The 24184-nt window shown below is 38.3% G+C and overlaps 1 protein-coding gene across 3 annotated transcripts in view; it reads right to left on the bottom strand.

The window, feature by feature from the left end:
- Positions 1-4862: 4862 nt before the first annotated feature.
- The window catches only part of LOC148836047 (ras-related protein Rap-2a), a 41845-nt gene continuing 22523 nt past the window's right edge, over positions 4863-24184 (bottom strand). Inside the window, exons 2-3 of one of the 3 annotated variants that reach the window (XR_016090914.1) lie at positions 6788-7296; positions 4863-6684 (exon numbers count right to left, since the gene is read on the bottom strand). Coding sequence is in view for 2 of the 3 variants with exons in the window: in XM_088912569.1 (XP_088768695.1) it covers positions 7059-7296 (238 nt within the window). In the remaining variant the exon portion in view is untranslated. Of the gene's footprint in view, positions 7297-24184 lie in introns of all 3 variants that reach the window. The other 2 variants (XM_088912569.1, XM_088912568.1) reach the window with 2 other exon arrangements.

The following is a 24184-nucleotide window of genomic DNA, read 5'->3' as shown; positions in this document are numbered from 1 at the left end:
TATTAAATGCTTTTTCATACAATTTCATCTAAATTCTTCCCACAGAACTTCTAGCTAGGCATTGGAAAGGGTTAATTGGAAAGGATTAAAGGGTAACCACATTATCAAACCCCCTGTTTTGAACAATTGTACATTGTTGTTTTAATAGTCTCAACCTGATTTACTGAAAACCAATCTGCTGCCTGCAGCATAAAATACTAATACTAAAATACACTAAAATTAGTATATATTTTTACTTTAGATTCTATTGGTCTATAAACTATTTATTTTTTATTTAAATAGAAATAGAGGCATCCTTTTTCAGGAACGGACATGCCTTTAAAACCTTAATTCACAATCCTGCATTGGGAATGCCTTAGACAGTTTCATCTATGGATTCACTCTAATACTGGCTGGTTTAGCAAGGGGAGAGAAGTTATATCCTAACACTGAAGGGTTTTTGAGACTTCTCTCTGTCAGCCCTTTGTCATCTATTGTGTGTTGACCAGCGTAATATACTGCTCTCACCACATCCTGTCAGCTCAAGGAATGCACACATGATTTATTTCTACTGTACAGACATTCGATCCATGGTAGCTACTGGCAGCAGGCTATATAGGGTCAATACATCTGGAGTTGCTTCAGGTCAACAGAAAATGCATGGGCTCCACAGAATGAATGTCTTTAAAGGTAAAGGACACCAAGTCTTTTAGCAATGGTGAGTTGATTGTTAATGTGTACTAAGATAACCAAGCATGAAATAACCAGTCAGTAAAGAGTATCAATGAGCTTCAGTGTTCCAGGCTATAGTATATTAAGATGACTGAAACAACTTTACAGTCAACTGAGAGTACAAGCTTCTCCAGAGCCTGTGGCTTAAGTAGAAACAAGACTATTCCACCATAAAAATTAAATAGTAATAAAAAACCCTAACAATTTCCAAAGCCTTACACATATCCCTGTTATATCCCTATTACACATACAGTATTTTAGCATCAAGTTGTCGAGGCATCACTTTGTTTTGTGAGCATTTAACTTAATTTGCATGATGGAAGCGATTAAAGCTAATATTGAAACTTGCAGACATACTGACATAATCCCACAATGGTAACATCTTGGTTAATAAAACTGTGAAAGTGGAAAGTAGAAGAAACCCACCATCTATATTTCTTGAATATGAATATTCATCATTGTGTTTACAACTTATGTCCACATAGACACATGACTCTGGGTCACTTAACATTCTTCTCCCTCTGGCTTTAGGTTCAGCATTTGATTCTGTCAGACAGCACAGCGGCACAATGATTAGCATTGCTGCTTTGCAGAGCTGGAACCCTGTGTGGTCTCCCCATCTTTATGTGAGTTTCCTCCCACAGTCCAAAGATATACTGGTAGGCTAATAGGCCCTAGTCTGAGTTTGTGTGTCATTTGTGTCTGCCTGTGCCTTTCGATGGACTGGCATTCTGTCCAGGGTGTATCCTGCCTTGTGCCTGATGGGCTCTGACTCTCCCATAGTCCTGTATTGGATAACGTTGTTTGAAAATGGATGGAAGGATTTGATATTGTCAATCACAGCACTCTAATGGAGTACAGTGGAAAGTTATCTGTGGGTTACTTGTCCTTTCTTCACTGGTTGACTTCTTTTCAGAAACCAGAAGCTGATTTGTAAATCCTGAGTGTTCTAAATCTGATATTGCCCTCACAGAAGCCTTACTACTCCTCCACGCTCCACACAATGGCCAACAGAGCCTCTCACATGCAGCACCATGTCTCTGGAACTCACTGACAGAGTCCACCAGACACTCTGCAACTGTTGACATACAGAACACTTGCTTAAAGACTTAAAAAACAACTGAAGTTCTTGCTTTAGTATCTAATTTCTGATTTCATTTTACAAGATCAATTTACTGATCTTTTTTTTTCCAGTTATGCGCAATACAAGTGTACTGTTGTACGTTGTGTGCCCTGTGAGTTTTTGATAACCTCTCATTAATAAAACATATTATAAAGATAGAGTAGCTGCACAACTTCACAGTTTAATTTATCCTTTACAAGAAAGCTGCTTATTCCTGGTGAAAGTCATGATAATGCAGAGCCCTTCCTAGAAGCATAGAGGGCAAGACAGGACTGCAGCCTAGAGGAGATGGCAAATCTTTGCAGGACTGCGTGTCTTTGGGAAGTGGGAAACGGGGTCACCCAGAGAAAACCGATACAAACAGGCAGAGAACATGCTCCATACAGAAGGTGTGTTAAGAAGTCTTTCATTTTGCATACTGTATATCTACACTCTTTTAACATTTATTGGTTTCTAGAATAAATTAGTACTAAATATAAGAAAACAACATCATAGTTAATGGTGTTTTTTTAAAACAAATCATATTTTTACGTGTGTGTGCCATGATCTAAATGTAAATCTAAAAATGGCACACAAATATAAAATACACAATAAAAAAAATGATCGCCCCTCTTCAAATGGTAAATCATATTCTCATTACCGATTAGTAGTTCTACCTCTTCTTTAATAGATTCATATAGTGAGGAAGTAAAAAAAACTATCCTTCAGAAAACCTGAGGCCATTAACAGTTTTAGATGCCCCGGCTCCTGATCCACTGGCAATTAAAGGCATAATGGACATCGAGGAAGTCTCTAAATAAAACACACTTAAGATGAAAAAAAAAAAAATTCTAAAACTACATGACTGATAGGGCTATTTCTCTGACACACCTCGTTCTGGACTGATGTGAGGTTCTGACTTATAATTATAAATTATAATTTAAATTATAAATCTGTCACCAGATGGTGGGTTTTCTATTTCCCAGAAGCTCCTTGTGCCCACCCAATGAAAAGCCTAACATTAGGTATGAAATATGCAACTGCTGAACAGGTCCAAGTTTTGGGTTGTGGGAGTATGGAACAAACTTACTGAAACGGATACCCTGGCTTCTTCAAGAAAAGGCTGGATGAGATCCTTGGATCAATTAGCTACTGTCTACCAAATGGCCTAATTGAGCCGTGTGATCTCTCTTTATTAAATTTTATTAAGTTCTCTGATTGCTTTATAGTATTTTAGGGAGAAATCCAAAGTATATAACAGTCCAAGCCAACATTTGCAGAATGGTTAATAATGTGATCTAAACAGAAGTATTCACAATGGTTCAACTTGACCATATTTTGCATATAAAAATATGAGATTTCATTGACTAGAATCCTGAGGCAGAATATAATATTCAAGTGCTTTTCTCTGGCAAGTTTCAATTCTTAACAAGACAATTTCCATCCTCATCTATTGATGACTACCATATGTGAATTTGATTAAACTCTGAATTGAATTATATACTCTGCAATGTCTTGTCTGGACATAATTAAAATAATGTATTGCGCATCAAAAGAAATGTTACTCTATGCATGTATATTTAGCGAGATATACTGTGAATGGATTTAAATATTTAGCAAATGTTTGGGCATTATTTTTGATTAATCGATGATTTGTCATTGACCATGATGTACTTGAGTGACTTTGTTGTAAGAGCACCAATTTTGCCCTTCTCCCAATTCTCCAATTTGAGAGAACGTTTCAAGCCTGAAAGCAAAGCCAGTGCGCTGTCATGTGCCATATAGGCCAGCAATTTCTAACATGGCAGAATATTATTGCCAGCAGAATCTGACAATCATCTGGGACATCATGAGTCATGACTGGTCACCAAGATCAACACATCATTATGAGTCATCTTTGGGATCATTTTCTTTCTGCTATGTCAACGGCATGCGAAACAACAGGTCTCAAAAACCGACCAGCAAGGAGCCCAGCTATGAGGTGGTAACTAAAAATACCCAGTGCTCATCAATGCATCAGAAAGAGGTAAACTGTGAGGAAATCTGCAGGTGGAGCCACTAGCAATGGCCTCTTTAGCTATGAATCAAGGCAGTCCTGATGGTTGTCAGTGACTGTGGAACAGTTGGGCAGAACTACATGATAATTGTGTACAAGAGACCAAAAGATGGAAATGCCCGAGCATGTTGGTCTTTGGTGGGGAGTGTAATGTTGTAACAGAACTTTACATGTGATTGATGGCAACCTGTCTACAGTGAAAGATTTATTGAAAACTGGCAGCATACTGTAGATGCACTTCTTGTCAGACATAAGTTCCTTTGAACATCTGTATCATAAGCTGGGAAGGTGTTGGTTCTGGAGCTCAGAACAATGAAATTCCTAATGGTATATTATATACTGTAAAGTAGCTTATATTGTGCTTTTCTGGAAGTTCCACTCAAAGCACTTTACAGGTAATGGCGAGGAGAGCAGAGTAATGAAGCCAATTCATAGATGGGAATTATTAGGAGGCCATGATTGGTAAAAGCCAGGAATAAATTTTGCCAGGACACCAGGATTTTTAATGACCATAGAGCATCAGGGCCTTGGTTTTACATCTCATTCAAAAGATGGGGCCTTTTTTAAAAGTATAGTTTCCCCATCACATTAGGACCCACACAGTCTGAAGGGTGAGCACTACCTACTGGTCCCACTAACATCTGCTACTAAAAAGATGGGCATTTTGCAGATAATTACTGTGACTTTGTTACATTTTCTAAGTTTTGTTATGGAGCTCAAGGAAATATTTGAAAATTGTATGGAACAGTTTAAAAGCCACAGGTGTTTTAAAAAAGGGGACAGTGAAGCAACACACTCTCTTTATCACAGAAGTTGTTCAACTGTCATGGAAGGCGTCCGCTAGAGAGAAGTTACAGAACTGTAGGTTCACTGCTTTAACACATTTGCATCTTTTGCAGTTCTCAACCAGAAATAAACAATGAAGCAAAGACCAAATGTTTGGAATTTCTTGTGTACTTGACGTCCTACCACAGAAAAATCAGACAGACCACGTTTGGCTCTCAGTTTGTTTTATTATTATCAGCATTATCATTAGTATTACTTCAGTCTTTTGATACCATTTGTCCTTCACATTGGGAACGGAATTATTTTATTTTGGCATCAAACTTTTCTTCTTAGTCATACAGAGTGGAAAACAAAAACAAAAAACGTCCAAGGTAGAAAATGAATGCTGATGGACTGCATTTCACATTGGATGTGTGCAGTTTCCTTGGATCTGGATCCAGGAATGGAAGCAAAGAAAGCACTTGGTCCCAAGTTACAACTGCCTTGTATTTTTCTCTGTTGTGACAGAGTTGCAGAAAAGGTTCTTCAATGAACAGAGCCAAGAAAATCCAAAATGGGAAACAAACAAAACAAAAGAACAGAGAAAAATTGCCTGTATTCCTAGTCGTACAACTTAATTCAGCCACCAAAGAAAGGCTCCTGTTAGTATTTTTTTATTTTCACAAAACTACAGTGTTCGCTCTGTGGCTTAGCATTATAAATGGCTCAAGGAAGCAAAGAAATACATTTTTGTATGAATTCCTTCACATTTCTTTAACATTTAGCCCTTTCCCCATAAAAAGTGGAAAGAAAAACTGTGCCTCAGAAACAATGCTGCTATTTTTTAACAATAGAGCAGTAAGACTGGTTAAAAACAGCAGCACTGTAGTGTAGAAACAATCGTTATTGTGTTGGTGCTTAACAGTGTTACAATTCCTCAGCAAGGAGAAAGGGGGAAAAGAGTAAATGTCCACAGAGAAAATATAAAGTAAACAATGAAAATGGTAATAAGGTAGGCCTTTTCTTCCATGGCAACACAGAAGTGTTGTTCATACAGCCTTCAATTCCTGAGGTCTTATCCAGGACTAAGTGCGTTCTGTTTGCAGACTTGATCGTTTATAACCTCTATGAATTAAGTCCTTTTGTCATTATCTAGCCATGCATACGGTTGACAATTCCACTACAGAGTACTGAACGGTGTCTTCAGAAGAGCTAGCACCTCCAAACTATTTACAGAGATTTGCAGCTATGTTTAATTTTATTATTGTTACTATTATAACCAACATAATTATTAATATTATCATGTAGACAAAGAGGAATGGGATCTGACAAAACCTTTGTGTTGCATAAAGACAGTAATGAAAACCATGGCTTGTCCTGAAATGATTTCTTCCACATTTATACTGGGACAGTACTGAAAAGAACTGAAGCACACCCTCCCCATCATTCCCGCTTCTCCGATTGTGAACGTAACCATGCTAGAAGGCAGCCCTCCCCTAAGAGACGTAGAAATACTGTACTTCATCATGTGTTTTGCACGATGAACATTGTGCTGGCAAGATTCGAAAAACCGCTCAGCTGGAACGAGTGATTGCCGAGTCGACAAAACACTTCACTTTTGTGCGGTCTCTTTCCAAAATTGAGTGGTGCAAACATTAAACCTACTTCTTACTGTGTAAACAACGCACTTGTTTATGATCTCTGAGAATTAAAAAAATACAGATAAAACAGCTTTCACAGTCCTGCAAGCTGGCAGCCATACAATGGAAACACTGTCATCCATGGGTGCCTGATTCTTCAAAAAAAAAACAAGGCTTTTTGTGTTGGCCTTAGGTGCTCCTTTTTTGCGACAACTAAAAAGCCTTTCAGAGTGTTAAGTGGCTTCTCCCTTCCTGTGCAGAGAAATCTGGTACACAAAATCAATTTCTCATCAATGTTTAAACGTGGATCTTAGGGATAAATCTTTTTCTTCTCCACACTGCTCGGGAGAACTCAGCTTCTCTGCCATAGTGAAGATGAACACCGTGTGGGCACCACTACCACTCTTCAACTAAAACAAAAGAAAAGGTTCAGACTGGCTGTGGTGCACAAAACTGCTCTTAAAAATAAAAACAAAGAAAATTAAGTCAAACTGCAGAATAAAAAGCAACAACCTGCTCTACAATCGTGCACAATCAACTCGTCCTCAGAATTCCTGCAGATCTCCTAAGTGCTTTGTGGTGCACTTTGAGATGAAAACATGAAAGACAAGCACAGTTTATCCATTGTTAGGCATTCCTTCTGCTGCGGTTCTTTGTGATTCACTTTTAATTAAGTATTGTTATTGTCCCCATTTTAAGACTGGTTACATGTAACAGACACCCCCCCACACACACAATTTACCTTGTGTTTCTCACTTTTGTTTTTTTCTAAGTTTTTCTTCCATTATTGTATATTGCAAGATGAACAGCAGGGGTCATCCTTATCAGGCTGGGCAGCATAGTCCATCTGCCGCACGATCTCGGCAAACAGTTCGTCCACCATCGTTTTGCTCTTGGCTGAGGTCTCCATGAATGGGCAGCCCCACTCCTCCGCCAGCGCCTGGCCCTCTCCTGAGGACACTTCCCTCTCGCTTTCCAAGTCCACCTTGTTTCCCACCAGGATCACGGGCACCTTCTCATACCTGCCAATGACACAGTAACACTGTTATTTTCAGAGTCACACCCAATCAAGTCCACTGTCATGATGTCACACCCACCAGGTCCAGAGTTACACCCATCACGTCCAGAGTCATGTCATTTACATCAACTCTCATTTCTAGGACACAATTCTCTTCTAGTGCATAATCTGAGATGATTGAGATTACAAAAATGAGACTTCATTTTCTGTCCATATGTAGGGTCTCCCCCAAAGGAATAGAACTCCCAAGACATAGAAGTTTCACTCAGATCTCATGAGCAACTCATAATAGGTGCAGGAAATTCTACAGACATTAGAGTAAATTTAACAAAAGTTTATTAAATGTAATGCCTTTCAAATCTCACTGTACAATTTGCAAGTCAAAGCAGATAGTGAAATCTTAAAATGTGTAATAACTGCTGTGGAATGCAGGACTTATCTGTTTTCTTGAACTGTGTGCCTGCTTGCATGCCATGAGCACATTAGCTTTTTCCACTTAAGTGTCCTGATGTCACAAGATCACATTTTCCATGCTTTTCAGTCCTCAAAGACAACTACAGTATTAAAAAATGTTTCATTTTCATTTGAACGCCAGAATTTTCATTTTTATCAACACAGCCCAGGTGGGTAACAAATGTTAAATATCTGCATGTTGCTCTCGTGCAGGAACAATTCTGCATCTTCAAGGAAACGTGTGGAAAATCATGCTTGGCACAGTACATGAAAATTTCATTTTCTTCTGACACGGGGGAACTATAATCCTGTCCGCTATGCTATACTGCTACAGTTTCTGTATAACAGTGAGGAAAACTAATTCTAACAATCTTTTTAAGCAGATGTAGGTAGAGGTAAAGATTTTTGCTGAAAAAAAAGGCTAAACATTAAGCAGTACTCTGTTCTACCACGAAAATCTTCCAAACATGTTTTAGAACTACATTGTTAATCAGACTGACAGATCACAGGAAACTATACCAAAGCACATTTGAAACTTATAGTAACTTTACCTATACTTGTTAATTACATAATGAAAACCAAATTGACCTGTTTCAGCACAACATTATAGGACATATTTGAGTACTGGCACTGAAGAAGTAGTGTTCTGTTTTGAATATTTTTTAATATTTCCTTTTAAAATATTAAGTATTGTGTTATGTCTCCTTCTAATATTTAATCTAACCCAATCATGCACCTATGGGACTAACCCTGAGCACCATTGTTAACCATTGCCTAATAACATTTTACTCACTGATCTGACCTATCACTTGCTTTACAAATCAAACTGAGGAACATCTTTGTGGTCCTGCTGCAGCATCTCTCTTACTCTATATTGTGTCATCTGCCTTCTTATGTTTCAGATGTTGTGGGACACACCAGGTACTGATCACTTGCTGCATATAGAGAACCCTAGGATTTTATCAAAAACAACTTCAAAACATAAGCCCATGACCTAGCCAAACCATTGTACTTAATATTCCCATCCTGTCTTGAATCTGGGGCTGCTATTCTAAACTATTTCAATATACTACCAATTAAAGAAAATGCTTGCAAAGCAGGAAAACAACAATCATAAGCTTATCCTTTGATAAAACAGTGATCCAAGTGCTTTCTGGCACCGGAGCAAAATGCTCTCCTCATATTATTACTGTCAATTTAATCGTCCAACGGAGCAAATTTTCTTTTTTCAATTTTTTAGAAAATCTGCTGAAGTTTACAAGGACATAGAAAATGTGGAACAAATTTAGGAAGCTATTCCTTATAATTAGAAAATCAAAGAGCACCACATGAAAAGATTGATAAGATACTCACTTCTGAACTTAAGTGCCTCCGACAAAAATAACAGTAACAGGTTCTTACTGCAGTGTAGTTAAAAAATGTTGGATGTACTGTACAGTATAATTCTGAGAAACTCATCCAAAACTATTATTTAGCTGTACTCTTCTGGTCCTTCCCTAACTACTGTGATCTTTTCCAGTATTAATCTAGCCACAAGTTAAAACTGGGATGATGCAAAGTAGGAGATTTTAGAGTTTATCACACAGGGAAAACCTGTAACCAACCTTTGTCGCTCTTGAAATCTTCCTAGTCCTTGAACTGAAGTATGTTGCACAGGCTTAAAACAAATCACTCTCTGAACACAGACTATAGCTGTTAATGAAGAAATAATTAGTTAAAGTGTTAGTTTCCTAATCAGATCTCCCAGAAGCCATTATTCGTACATTATAAATTATACTAAAATACTGGTAATGTGTCACAATTGTAGTCCCTCCCCCTTAAGGGTGCTCCGGCTCTTTCACTTTAGACTTGATTTTGTGCACCTGCCCCCTGTTTCAGCCTCCATCCAGCCCACCTTAAAAGCTAGACGCCCACTCAGTTCGGGGCTCTGCATTGATTCCTGCATCGTGTGAGCCCGGGACCTGGATGTGCCTGGCTCCGTTATGATTTTAAGTTCCTGTTCCCGTTCCCGTTTCCCCTGCCGGTCCCGACACGGCTCTGGTTTTTAATCGTCAGCCTCGGATGGACCGCCCGGCTTTGGACCTTTTGCCTTTTTCTTGGATTTCCCATTGGACTCTGTTTAGGACATTTTGCCCCGGACTCACACCCCCTGGACGCCTGCGCACTTTGGACACACCCACTGTTTTCATTCCCGACCCTGTGTTTTCCTCACTCCACCCCGGATCGTGTCATCTGCATAGGGCCCTGAAAGAACTCTTTCGTTACATAAGTATGAACAGCATGTGCACATTTGGTATTTCTGTTGTAACCAAAGAACTAAAACGATTCAAATAAAATAATATCTTTCATTACCATACCTGCTCCTGAAGATGTATGGAAACTACAGTGTATTTCACTTGGAATACTATTTCATCCCTACTGTATGTCATTAGGGAAATACTCAGGCTGTTATTAAAGACATGCAATGGTTTTTTTCCCCAACGTTGTCTTGCTCTAGTTCCAGCACTTTAAAATGTAAGACTTTACTCACACTAGCATTATATAAGAAATATAAGACCAAGAACTCAGATTTCCCGATACTAAAATTATTTTAGTGATTCTTTTAACACTTTACCAGGCCTATGAAGTGTATAATGCAGCCTCAGAGAGGTATACAACAGCAGGATGTGCATACCGTAATTGACTAAGATACACTTTTGCCCAAGCTAATTCTAGTACTATTCAATGCCTTTCTAATCTGCTTATGCACACACTACATAAAGCAGAGGTCAAAACTAAGACTAGCAAATAGTTCAGAAAAATTACTTTAAAACTATGTGCATCCATCCATTTTCTGTTTTCCAATACAGAGTCATTAACCTACTACTATGTCTTTGGACTGTGGAAGGAAACCCACATAAATAAAGGGAGAACATACATACTCCACACAGATAGTACCCCAGGAATTGAACCCAGTTCCCCAGCGCTGCCAGACAGCAATGCTAACCACTGCACCACCATTGCACCCCAACTACAATTGTCACATTATCAATATACAGTTGGTATACTGGAGTTATCACTGTGAGAATACAAGTATTGTACAGAACTAATGAAGAAATTTAAAAAAAGATGTATAAAAAAATAAAAGACTACAAACCAGAGAGATTATGAGGAAAATCTGACAGGAAACCACGCTTTTAGAAATGGTCACACAGATGACCTCATGAAGACAGCGATTTCACGTCCTTAGGTAAAGGAAAATGCAGGGGTTATGAAGACTGATTAAAAGCTGATGCGACTGAGTGTTTCAAAAAACAAGGAAAGAATAAATAATGTTGACTGCAGTAGTGAGGCCTATTTAATACTTTATTCATATTCCGAGATTTAATTCCAATGTGACTTCCTTTTAAAAATCAATTCCACTTTCACAACACTAATTTTATCAAACAAAGTCATACTTGCAAAACATCTATGTCAGGCTCATATATCTAATCTATATTACTCTTAATGTTAGAAAAACTTTATAGTGGTGCAGCCATGATCATGCCCTATTTTGCATAAAGCACTCCAAAGTTTCAATGAAATTGCACCCAGCTGAACATGCAAGTACCGAGGACAAGTTTCTCCAAGCTCCCTGAAAGAAATATGGATTGGTTCTCATTTTTCATCATGCATCAAAACTAGCTGTTTACCCATCACACCGCAGGATAATCCAAAAGGGACACAAGATCGCATCCCTACCTTTCAAAGGTTTTCAAAACTACAAACCGAAGTGCTAAGTAACAAAACTCCAAGACAGCATGTGGATGTGGATCACCCTTTCAGGACCCTGGAATTATTGCCAGTCTAATTCTGCATTAAAAATTAACACAGAGATCATTAACCTCATTCTGTGTTCTTTGAACTGACTCCTTCTGGTAAGGAACTCCTTTACGGCCTATCCCCCTCAGCCAACAAAATTTGACTTCAACAAAATCCAGATGGCATCCAGGTGTGGCTGTTCTGCCAGTGTCTCACGTGCCACACAGTGCTTTTGCTGGTCCAATCGAGTACCTGTACTTCAATCCAGATGGTTACAACCCTGTCATTATTCACCTGAGCTCATAGGACAAAGTGGAAACGGCCTAATATGCTCACGGGTGCTGTCTAATTAGTGAATTGGCAATAATGGCTCGCTCTGTGCAAGCAGAACCATCCAATGAGGACACATTCTTTTTGTCTCTCAGTGGCCACCCACAAAGGCTGGCTGGGTAATTAACGCCTGCAACAGAAGAGCACTGAAAGACAGACGGCAGTGTTTGAAATTGGTTCTGCAATTTCAATTCCAGGTTCACCTGTTTTTGCATGGCTCTTGAATAATCGTGAACAGGAGACACAGGTTAAACATGCCAGCGGCACAAAAAAAATGAACTGAGACTGTAGGAGGAGGATACCTTTGATGTTGTTAAAAACCCTAGAAGTAATTAAGACTTGTTAATTAGGCTTTTTGCAACACGTTCCTTCAATTGTGAAATCTGTCTGATCTGTGAAATAGCAAGGAGTGTGAAAATTCTAGAAAGTTAACCAAAAGAATACACATATATCAAAGAATACACATTTCTGAACCAATGGTATGTTTTAGGAATAGAACTCAAGGTCTCTTAACAGAAAGCCAGTGGTTTCTATGATTCTATGCATCCTTGTGTGGATGATCCCAAGAAGCACAGACTTTAGTGCACTTTATAATTGGAGAACCTCTCCCTTCGGTGGAAAACCTAAGCAAAAGAGAACTTCTTTAGTACAAATCCTTGATCAGACCCACAACATAGGAAGACGCACACCCAGGAGGAAGAAGATCTGCAGGAGCTTAGCTAGGCTACTGAGTGGTATCCTCTACATCTACATACAGGCTATCCTGTTGAAGCCGATACCATATCTTCCCTTGAAGAAATGACTGGATTAGACTAATGTACTAAATAAAACTTAACAATTTCCATTAGTAAATGTAGGTGTCAGGAATAATATAGTTCATTCGCATTTGCATGCAATATGTTTAAAGTCATTTTCAAATAATGTCAAAGTCTGACAATATAACAACAGGTGCACCTGCTGTCATTTCTGAATCAAGGTTATTAGAGGACTATTAAAATTCTGAGACAGTGGGTCACTCCAGATCACCATTAGGTACATTTCTACAGAAGGTTAATAAAAGCACAGTTAAACTAAAAATAAAAACGCTTACCTTGATGAACTTTTAGCTCAGCCTCATAATGATCTTGAATGCTGCGAGAAAAACTGCTGTAGAGAAAACCGTAGACTTCAGCAATCGGGTGGGAGAATACAAGGTTATCAATTCTGTATAAAAGGCACATGCCCGCTCTAATATACACGACAACCACAGATTTTACAGCAAAGAATCTGAAAAAAATGTAGGCTTCACCACCAGTGCCGCCCTCCAGCCCTTAGAGGAACATTGCGAGTTTACCCAGAAACTGCTATATATGTGCAGTTCATAAAAAAACTGAGAAAACCACCTCCACTTGTATCCTGAAGACAGGGGTGTCGACTCACACATACAAAGAGAGCAGTATTGTTTTCCGAGTCTGGCACATGCATTTTAGCTACGTGCGCACAACAGCACTTTCTTGCACAGAGCATGTTACAGAAAGTGATGATGCCTGCCTTGAAAACCTACAGTAGATGGTGTAGAATTCTCCAGTGACCCGTCTTTTGGCACTGCAGAGTTTGAAGTGTTTGCGTCTGTCGTGGGTGTGGGGGGATGGGGGTGGCACTGCGAGACCCTGAGTCTGTGGGCAACCGCGATTGACTCCCAGCAAGGGGCAGAGTGGAGCGGCACCTCCGGTTCCTCACCCCTGTGCCACCCAGGAGGTGATAGGAGGCCCCGGAAGGGGCTGAGTGCAGGCTTCAGAGTGCAGAGGACAAAAAAAAAGACCAAAAGAAAATGGATGATGTTGTGAGAAACAAGGAAGACGTCAGGGCAGAGGACTATGTCAAAATCAGCAACTCATAATTCTGGGCAATATCTTGTCTGCCAGCAACAGAACTAATTCTGACTGCATTCCCAATGCAGTTCTCCCAATTTACCACTGATATTCAAGCAGCCAGACAGGTGCCTGGTGTTTAATGACAGGTTTAGTAACTGATCTTTTGCAGTAGTATTTTAAGAGTGGGGGCAGTGACCAGTGAATACTTGTTAATAGATGGATGTTAAGTGATCAGAGATCACAAATTGCTTAAGGCTGATGTCATGTCTGGTTACAGTACAAGTCAGTGTGCCGCAATTAAAAGTAAATAAACTGGAGAGGAAGGTGCGGTGCACAGTGGTATTCCTTTACGTAAAATTACAAAATTTTTAAAAAGGAAATGAAGGCTAGTTCTATAATATGGTCGGAACATTTCCTGCTTTATTTTTTTCACCTAGTTGCAGCTGTCATGTGTACCTCGGGCACAGGAGAGTCGATTCCTGTGTTGGCACGTACAGCTCTGTGAAAGGCTCCTGGGGAGAAAAAGGTGAAGCCTGACTGAGATTTCAAGCAATGCAATGTCACTACTCTCCCCTGCACTACTCTCTTAGTCTGAGTCTGAAATATGTAACTTTCGGGTGGTACAGGTGCTGAATGCTCTTGAGAATGATTCTATCAACTTTTGAAAAAATGAATTCCATTTCTGGGGGATGTTCTCTCCAGAGCAGTGTAATGACCTTCGTACTGTACATTTGTGAAGGACTATGGGACAACAGATCTACGGTATGGAAAAACATACACATAGCCGGGTGGAAGCACTACTAAACCCATGGATTGGAATTTGGAATATTTAGCCACGCAGAAAGAAAAACAGTAGATTATTATTCCTAATTGAAATCTCAAAACCTTGCTTGCAGATATCATCAAGTACAAAAATGATATGACTTTTTTTCCTTCTATGAAATTACAGGGCAGGATAATCAAGCAGTGGGAGAAATAATCAAGCAGTGGGAGAAAAAAGGAAATGACTGAAGAATGAAAGTATAGGTATTAATATATCTAACTAAAATCTTAGAACCCTCAATACCTAAATATCCCAAAATATATGAATAGTATTTTTCTTCATGGAATGCTTCTCTTGGTTTTTCTAATATGCTCTATAATACTTTTTATGCATGATTGCAATTTATTGTATTCATTTCTTCTTCTAAAGTGCCTTCTTTCTCCCTAAATCTATCTTTCATTTTTTATATATTAAACCATTCAGGCCACTGCCGTCTATCCCTTTAAGCTGTAGTAATCAATTCTCTTCAGATTCCAATGTTAACATGTCAGGATTGTAACCAGTATTGGCCACAACATCTAAAACAGTATTTAAGGCTTCTGCAATTCAGGTATATGGCTATATTAAAATTATCCATAGTACTTAGGCTTCAGTAGGTTAAAGCTGCCAACTAAAATGAAGCATTATATATTTAAAAATACTGTGGAAAGTAGATCACAACATTATTAACTAATGTACTAAATTTATTTTACTTCTATAATTAGAATCATACTTATTTCTGGAAATAACTTGATTGCAATCATTAGAAATACCATCAAGCTACAGTAAATTAATGGAGGCTGTCTAATATTGTCATCTCTATTCAATACTAAAGAGATTCAGTTCTTTCAGCCTGCAAGGGTAGAACATTCCTTTAAACCAAAATCAGTGACACACTTGCTGGTTTCCATTCCAGCCCGTCTTAAATATCTAATCAAAGCCTTAAAGAACTAACAAGTGGCCTGATTGGAATATTTGCAATTTTATTTATGAAATATGTATATGAAATACAATAGTTTAAAGTCAGTGTCAAACTAAGTTAAGAGCTGAGCTATTATTTCTATTATTAACTCAATGTATACATCAGTTGTGTAACTGAGAGCTTGGCTTGGATGAAAACCAGCTGTTGTAGTTTGGGAACCCCTGTCTTAAACCCTGGAATGTATCTGATTGCTCTTCACTGAACTGATTCCAGAGCAGAAATATCTCCTTTGTAATGTTGTAACCAAAATGTTATACAAATCTTTAAATGCAGCCTTATATTCTATACAGTATATCCCTACGTTTCTGTTCTATAACGTATAGTCTTAGTACAATAGTTTCACCACCCATGGCATTATTAGTATTTAAACCATTCTGTACTACAGCAAGCATCCAGCTTGGAGCTGGTGGAAGGATTTACTATCTGAGCCTTGAAGAACATGGGAGAAGGTCACCCACAGTCAAGAACAGGAGGGACTAAATACACCAAGGACAAGGATTTAAACTAATTCAGGTGGGAATGACTGTGCTGTACTTGCTATTTTGCAATCTTCAGATGAGAATACATTCAGCATTCAAAGTCTTAGATTTAAAACCCACCCTTTAAATATTAATAGAACAGTTGGTTTCTTTATTATAGAGACCTTGTAGGAAGCATGACCCCTTGGTAATTACGACAAGGAGTCATAAAAGCAGGGATATACTGCTACAGCACCTTAGTCTAATATTTCTGGTTGTCTTCACTGCTTTTAAATCCATTTAAATATTTTTCTACTGTAGAAAGCATAGCAAAAATTGCCTACTTTGCTTTTACCAGTGAAGTTACTGATGCCGACTTCAAAAGCAATAAAAGAGCAGAACAAAGTTTTTGCAAAACGCACATTGTGAAAATGTAATTAAACGCTAATACATTATTCTGTAACCTGCCATTTACTTGATGTAACCACATACTGTAGTCAGCCAGGTAAAATATACAAACATTAGGCATTCAACATAATTTAATTAATGAATCCACTCCAAAAACAACATTTCCATAAGAAGCAGAAAGGAAAGATGGCACTCGAATATAAAAAAAACAAAACAAAACATCGCCTAAGGCAGAAGAAGAAAAAAAAAATGCTTTCAGTTCAGTAGATCCAAGAACATCAAGCAAAACCTGTTCTAATTACAGTAGTTCACAGACATGGAGCCAATCATAACTTTTCAGACTGAAAGTGTAACTGTGATTCATGGATCTGTTCCACAGCAACATTTTTCTTTTAGCGGTTATCGTTTTAGGCTGGGCTACCATCCTGGAGTGGGGAGGGAGCTGTGGTACCTGGAATCCTCCACTAACACTATTATACAACTGTATTGAGGCATTTCAAGATGGTTTGATGTTCTTGTTTAACAAGAGCATACCCAGTCTTTATTGGCATGTAGTTAAACCATAAAAAAATGATCACATAAAAAATAATCAATATAAGGTATATTGTAGAAGTGCCCCTTCTGTACTGTAGTTTGTGAGTAGAAGTATGAAAATGCCCAAACAGACAGACAGGCATTCTTAAGGATGATTAACAAATCCACCAATACACATTTGTATATCCACAACTGTTGCCAGTGATATTTATACAGAGTTTCATAATGTTTCTACAAAATACTAACCACTCATCATAGAGCTTGAAATATTAGCTATCACAGAAAGGGATATACCCAGTAGTGACTCGTACAGCGTAAAGGTTTGAAGTAAGGAACAAAGAAAACAAACAGATAAAGATGCTTTTCCAACCAATTCTGAGCCCAGTATGGAATTACATAGCATTGAACATAACCAGATGTGACAAGACAGCTGTTTTTATTCTTCTGCTATTTTGCATTGTATTAAGATTATATGAAGTCTGCCAACTGAGAGCTGATCATATGGTTTTCCATTGTGATCCCTCTGCAGTATCCTGGGAATAAAGCCACTGTGATGAAACTAGAAAAAGCAAACCAAGATGCTTCTGGATCACAAAGCACATTCTTAATCTACATAACGGAAATTGATGCTTGTCAGCTTCACATCTGATTACCTCTTATTTGAACTGTGTCATACAAGGAAGTTTCAGCACTAAATGAGTGCTGGCAAATCTTTCACATGTGCCAAATTACTGAGGCATTTTTAGACGCTCTGTGGAGTTGTCAGCAAGACAGACAAAAGAACCTGCAGTTACATCCATCCATTTTCTAACCCCTCTATCCAATTCAGTGTCACAGGGGAGCAGGACATTATTTTAGCAAGCAAAGGCCACAAGGTAGGATACACCCTGGATATCACACCTGTCCATCACAGAACACACTCACACTAGGGTCAATTTTTCCAGAAAACCTGTACCAGTAATATGGCCTCTGTGAGGGTAACATCCGATTTAAAACATTCAAGATTTACAAATCAGCTTCTGATATCCAAAAAGAAGTTAACCAAGGAAAGAAAGGATCAGTAACCTGAAGATAACTATCAAATGTACTTGATTAGAGTGCTGTGATTGACAGTATCAAATCCTTCCATCCATTTTCTAACTGCTTTATCCAATACAGGGCAGCAGGAGAGCCAGAGCCAATCAGACGCAAGGCAGGATACGCCCTGGACAGAATGCCAGTCCACAGCAAGGCACAGGTAGACACACATAACACACAAACTCACACCAGGGCCATAAACCACTTAACCTACTCATATGTCTCTGGACAGTGGGTGGAAACAGGAGCACCCGGAGGAAACCCATGCACACACGGGGAGAACATATAAAATCCAGATAGCATACCAGGTCGAGAATTGAGAACAGAGCCCCAGTACTGTGAGGCAGTTATGGTAGCCATTGCTCCACAGTGTTGCCCCTCCTGCAGTTACATCGAAGGCTAAAATTTTAAGGAATGGGAAAAAAGAAAAAAAAATGAAGATCTTCTAATTTTTTAAACAGACGCTACTAGACATATGCAGTATGCATTACATTATTAAAAACACACCCAGCTGTCCATGGTCCCCATTACAGGTTGATTACCTATTTAATGACAATGTTAATGATATGTTTGTTAACGATAAGTTACACTGATAAAATGAGTATAACTGCAGATATGTACATCCATACTGAATGCACAAATGCAGCTCCCCAGCCTTCTAGCAGATTATTATTTACAGTGCATGTGCCCTGTCTTTCAGTAATACCACCTTGTGCTGGCATATTATTGTTAATAATTCATTGACTCAGAATTTCGTATATACCATATTAAGCTCACTTCAAAAACAGGTAGTGTAATTTGATAACATCTATTTTGTGCAATTTTCTGTCATTTGGTCAAAACAAAATATAAAATAAAGCAGACAAAAATCCAGGAAGGTGAATTACATGCACATTATTACGGAATCAGCAAACAGCGCTGTGCCAATTTGTGTGTACAGATACAGGAATAGTAACACAGTACTCAGGTAAATGACAGAAGAACATCCCCAAATTTCACAAGGCATCATGCGCCAAGAACAAAAGATTCTGGGGCTTCAGACTGCTCAGACCGACAGGAAATGTCTCAGCCAGTTCCTCCTTGAAAACAGTGACTGCTGTCTTGGATTATTTTCTTAGTCATCACTGTTTTCACTTTTCATTTCCACCTGTTCCCAAGTGACTATGCCGGCACCAGCATTTTCTGAGATAATGCATTTGAGTCTTAGGTAACCAGCAACACATAAGACTGAAGCTTAAAATTCATCAGTACTTTAAAAGAGTGGTCACACTTGGAACCACTCCTCTAACTATAGAGGGCATTTTATTCACTTTAATTTGTGGTTCAATTTATTGAGTTGGTGTTCGGATTTCTACATTTAAAATTCTTCTATTTACAGCATCCAAGTGTTAGTGTGAGATATATCATAATAAGAGGATATCATAATGTGTATCTTGCTGATATCAAAATACATTTCTAACATATTCACACAATATCTATTTTTATACCGTATATTTGCTTTACTACGCAATAGAGTACTATTTATATTCATGTACATTTTTAGTAGGTAATTTCAACTATCTGCACACAAATACTAAAATACATTCTTGAAAAATCCTTGAAATGCCATGTATTTGTAACATGGTCACCATGATGGAATATTTAGACTAGATTTATAAAACTGCACATCTTAGCCATTGCATGGTATTAAGCATCAAAAGCAAAGTATTATATATAACAGCAACAAATTGGCAAAAACATCAGATTTCTCACACTTTTTGTAGCAGGTGCACTGATGTTTTATTGAACAAACATGAGATACTGTAGCATTAAGCTAATATTTGTCATTGACATGTTTGATCATTTTGGGTTTTACTGTGATAATCAGAGACTAGTGGCATGTGTGATCACTGTTGGAAGCAGTACAAGCTGTATGTCTGTGATGCAGGTATGCACCAGGTTGCAGATGCTGTCGGTTAGGATTCTGTCCTATTCCTCCTGTTAAGCCAGGACAAGAGCTTGCTTTTTTCACTAGTCTCTGAGTCCTGGATGTCACATGTTGTCTCAGCTCACCTTACACATGTTCCATGAGAATTAATGCTGGCAAGTAGGGAATTCCTGGAATAATGGTCACATTTTTTGCTTGTAAGAAGCCTGTTATATGAGCGGCTTGAGGACATTCTCTGTCCTGCTGGAATGTTGCAATGCAGATGTGATGATGCAGTCAGGTTCTTATCAATCACTACACGTTGAGTTCTGTAGAGACAAAACAACTCCTGCCCAGATCATCATGCTCAAACTTCTGTATCGATTGGTCGGATGTACACACCATTTAGTTCATCATTCTGCAAACTTGCTGACAGCCATCAGCATAGTCTGCACAAACACTAAATTTATTAATTTACTTTGTCCAGCGTCATATGTCCAACATATCAAGAGAACAACACTTCTGTACTCTTAATAAGAAGAACACATTAGATTCTTTTTGCATTTTTCATTTGTGATCTTCATCGGGCTTGACATTCTACAGGTTCAATCAGCTCTCTCAGTAATGATCACTAGTCACAGGTCACTAGTGCTCCTGTGACAATGTCACTCCAGGGCATCACAGTCAATCATGAATGGTCAATTGATCAAAAAGACACTGAAAACATTTATCTAATATCCCAAATCTGCATACTTAATATTTCTAAAAAATGTACAGATACAGTGTGATACATTTCTTTGGATGCTCAGCATATACATGTCCATATACAGTACTGTATACATCCTGTATATACAGTAGTTCTCAGCACACCACATTCCATAGCTGCTTATTCTAAGCATTCACTCTAAAAAAGGGGTTCCTTTTGGTTGAAAATAGTTAAACATTTCAAACATAAACCCAATATATGCAATTCTAATGCAACTTCTATTACTCCTTAATTAGACAGACCTGCGTGCTTCACGAAAGTGGTGAAACATCACAATACCACAGACCTGGAAAGTCAAATGTGTTCTGGCTTTTGTAAGTTGTCACCCTTCAAAAAATGTTCAACTAAACTAATTCAAGTTCAGCTGTCATACATGGAATGCAACAACCTTTTTAAAGTGAACAGGCTATTACCAAATCACTAATATTTATTTTGGTTACAAGGGGCTTATAAAATCTTAATTGCAAAGCAGCTTTAATTCACAGGGAGCTAAATTACATCTAGTTATATTAATAGGAAGAATCTGTACACTATCAGCACAAAATATGACAAAAAGTACAAATTTCAACTGTACCCTCCTGATTGTTTCCAATCTTAAACTGCACAACCTAAAGTAAAGACTTTTGCTTTAGATTATTCTGTTGCTTTAAAAGATGGAGTCTCTTAGGTCAGGATTTTTTTTAAATGAAGCTCCATTCTTGGCAAATGATAGTGGTGCTATTTCCTTGGTAGTGATTCCATGAAACAATTTAATGAGTACAGTGCAATGCCATTACTAGTCTTGACAACATTTTCTAATGCATGTTTCACCCCAGTCCCTTAAGATTTTATTCAGTGCTGCTTTGTTATTAATTCAGCATCTGTGCCTTATACCTTGACAATGACTACATAGATCTCTGTAAACCTCTATCTGGCACAGCTGTGTAGAAGCCTGGGAAAAACAACAAAATGGAGTGTCCCCTGAGCCACATTTAAAATTTGGCCTGGGTAAGTTCGGCTATACTAAAGCAGGGTGGCCCTAAAACAAAGAAACAAAACAGATGAGGCATTTTTACGATTTTATAAATAGTGTTACTGCTGAGTAGAATAAACAAACAGCTGCACGGAAAAGTCATATGCTATTCTACATGCACTGGAGATAAAGCACACAGGAAGCTTTTGAAAGTTTTATACATCTGCTCACACCAGCGAATGTTCTTAGCAGCTAGTTTATCTGGACAGCATGTGCATGTTTCCATTAAAATGTAATAACTGAAGCTCATACTCTTAGAGTCCTGTAGTGGTCTGAGCCATTTTTGGTTTTACTTCTACAGTACAGACCACAAGCAGGAGCTGGACAGAATGGTATTACTGTATAAGTGCTGTATGCCCATAAAAACATGTAAAGTTGAAGCTCACTAAAAACTGAGAAGTGGGAGAAAGAATGGTCTTTGCACACAGCCTCACTTTACAAGCTTCTCATGTTATGTGAATGCACTATGTGGGTGGTTCCTAAAAATGAACACTGTTATTGTAATACCCATTGCAAAAGGACCGTTCTGGCTGCTAAAATCAGTAAGCCACATGGAAAGAAGACTGGACACAAGAAGAATGCAAGACTTAAATTATTTTGTATGGGGAAATATGGAACGTTTGCAGATGTTGTACTGGGAGAGTACAAACACTTCCCTCAGAATTGTTTGCCAAAGAAGAAAGAAAAGAGTTAAGAACTGTGGTGCAAAATAAGCACCTGTATGACCTTTTGTAAATGGTGTACAGTATTTAACATTTCAATTAATAAGGGCATTTTATGACCTCAATAGCACTGCTACCTTAAATATTTTGAAAAAAGTCTTAATTACAATCCACTATAATATGCAAGATACACCTACCTCATGTCATGGCAAATAAAATTGTGAGGTCAATTAGTAGACTTGACATGCATTGTAATTAGCCATTAACTGATTTTCCTCTTTGCTTCAGCTGCCTTTCAACAGCCTCAGAGAGAGACCCGCAGGGCCAGAGCTCTGTTGTAAGTAAACCATGCAATAAATTTATGATGATGAGACAAAATAAACCTTACAGTTCTTCAGATGTAACCAAAAGATCATGAATTAAAACCTAAAACTTTGGAAAGAGGGTGCACATCTTAAGTGAATAAACCTAAATATTACTATTTAATTATTTTAGGAAATACTCTTACCCTTGGCATCTTGGATAAGTTGCATTTCCATGTTTCTGTAATATATATTGTGTGCAATATGATGGCAGGAGGTCTTACCCACCTGCAGTGTTGTTCATCCACTTTTTTTGAGAGCTTTTTCCCCCCCTTGTGAACAAAATTCAGTAATTCCTACATCCCAACCAAAACTTGAAGAAGTAATTCTAGACCAGTGCTTCCCTCTGTAATTTTTCAATTTCATCCAAATGGGTGGGGCAATCCTTTCAGGTTTGGTGAACACCGCTGTCTGCAAGGGGCACTTTAAGGGGATATAGGAAGAACAACAGGACCTTCCATCTCCTTCAGTGATCATCTCACTTCAGTAAAGGTGTGTCTCTGTTGGTCAGTTGCTCGACTATAATTTGGGTCGAAATGCAGCACACATCCCTCTGCCAAGTGAACCAGGCCAGACTGCCTTCTTTCTTTTGAAAGAGCTGTCTACATACCAGAGAAAACTGAAAATAAACACTTGTTTGGGCTTGTTGTGGCCTCTAGAAGAGCAACCTCCATAACTGTACAATTTTTGTACCATTAAATCTTGCCGTTTCAGGGTCAGAAACCTTTCAGGGAATTCCTTGTTCAGGAATCCCACAAGGTCACCACGCTCAGTCACCTCTTGCAAGCCTAGCCGCTAATTGTTCCTACATGAATCTGACTCCCTTGCTCTCTAGAATTTCCAACTTAATATGAGTGTTCAGCATTTTTTGTGCCCATTGTTGACTCACAACAAAGTCTAGGTCATAGCCTAAATGCTGAAAATTTGTCATCTGAACACATACAGGCACATTCTCGGCCACTGCACAAATCTGGTAGGTCACTACCACCCTTTTCATTTTCACCAGCAAATTGTTTTTAATTGGAGAAAAATAAAAGATGGGGTTTGCCTTTTTTCTGGATCTTTCTAAGCTTCCTAAAATCACAAGTGTAGATGTACAGTATATCTTTCCAATTAACACGGTTATACTGACAAAAATAGCTTACCCTTACTGCTTATTCATTGGTTGCAAAATAAGCCAGTTGAAGAACTTAAATGAAACCAAGACGAAGAGAAAATATTTGAAGTTCCTATTAATACAATACAAATTTTACCTCAATTTCAACAACAGTTGGCAAAGATGCACAAACTTAGAAATATAAATGAATGTGCCCTAAAACTGCTGAGCCCACAGGAAAAAAATCTCCACTTCAATAAACCTTTAAATAATTATGGTTCCAATTCAGATGTGCAGGAGCAAAGGACTTTTGACTTCATGCAGGAAATTCAGTATTAAATTTCATTCTAAAGTTATGGATAAAAGATCATTTTAATGCCATAGAATACTAATGAAATATACAACTGATGT

This window comes from Atractosteus spatula, chromosome 4 (assembly GCF_055471065.1).
Source record: "Atractosteus spatula isolate fAtrSpa1 chromosome 4, fAtrSpa1.hap1, whole genome shotgun sequence".
Taxonomy (NCBI): domain Eukaryota; kingdom Metazoa; phylum Chordata; class Actinopteri; order Semionotiformes; family Lepisosteidae; genus Atractosteus; species Atractosteus spatula.
The sequence above is the reverse complement of the archived record's forward strand: the minus strand, read 5'-3'. Positions and strand labels throughout refer to the sequence as shown.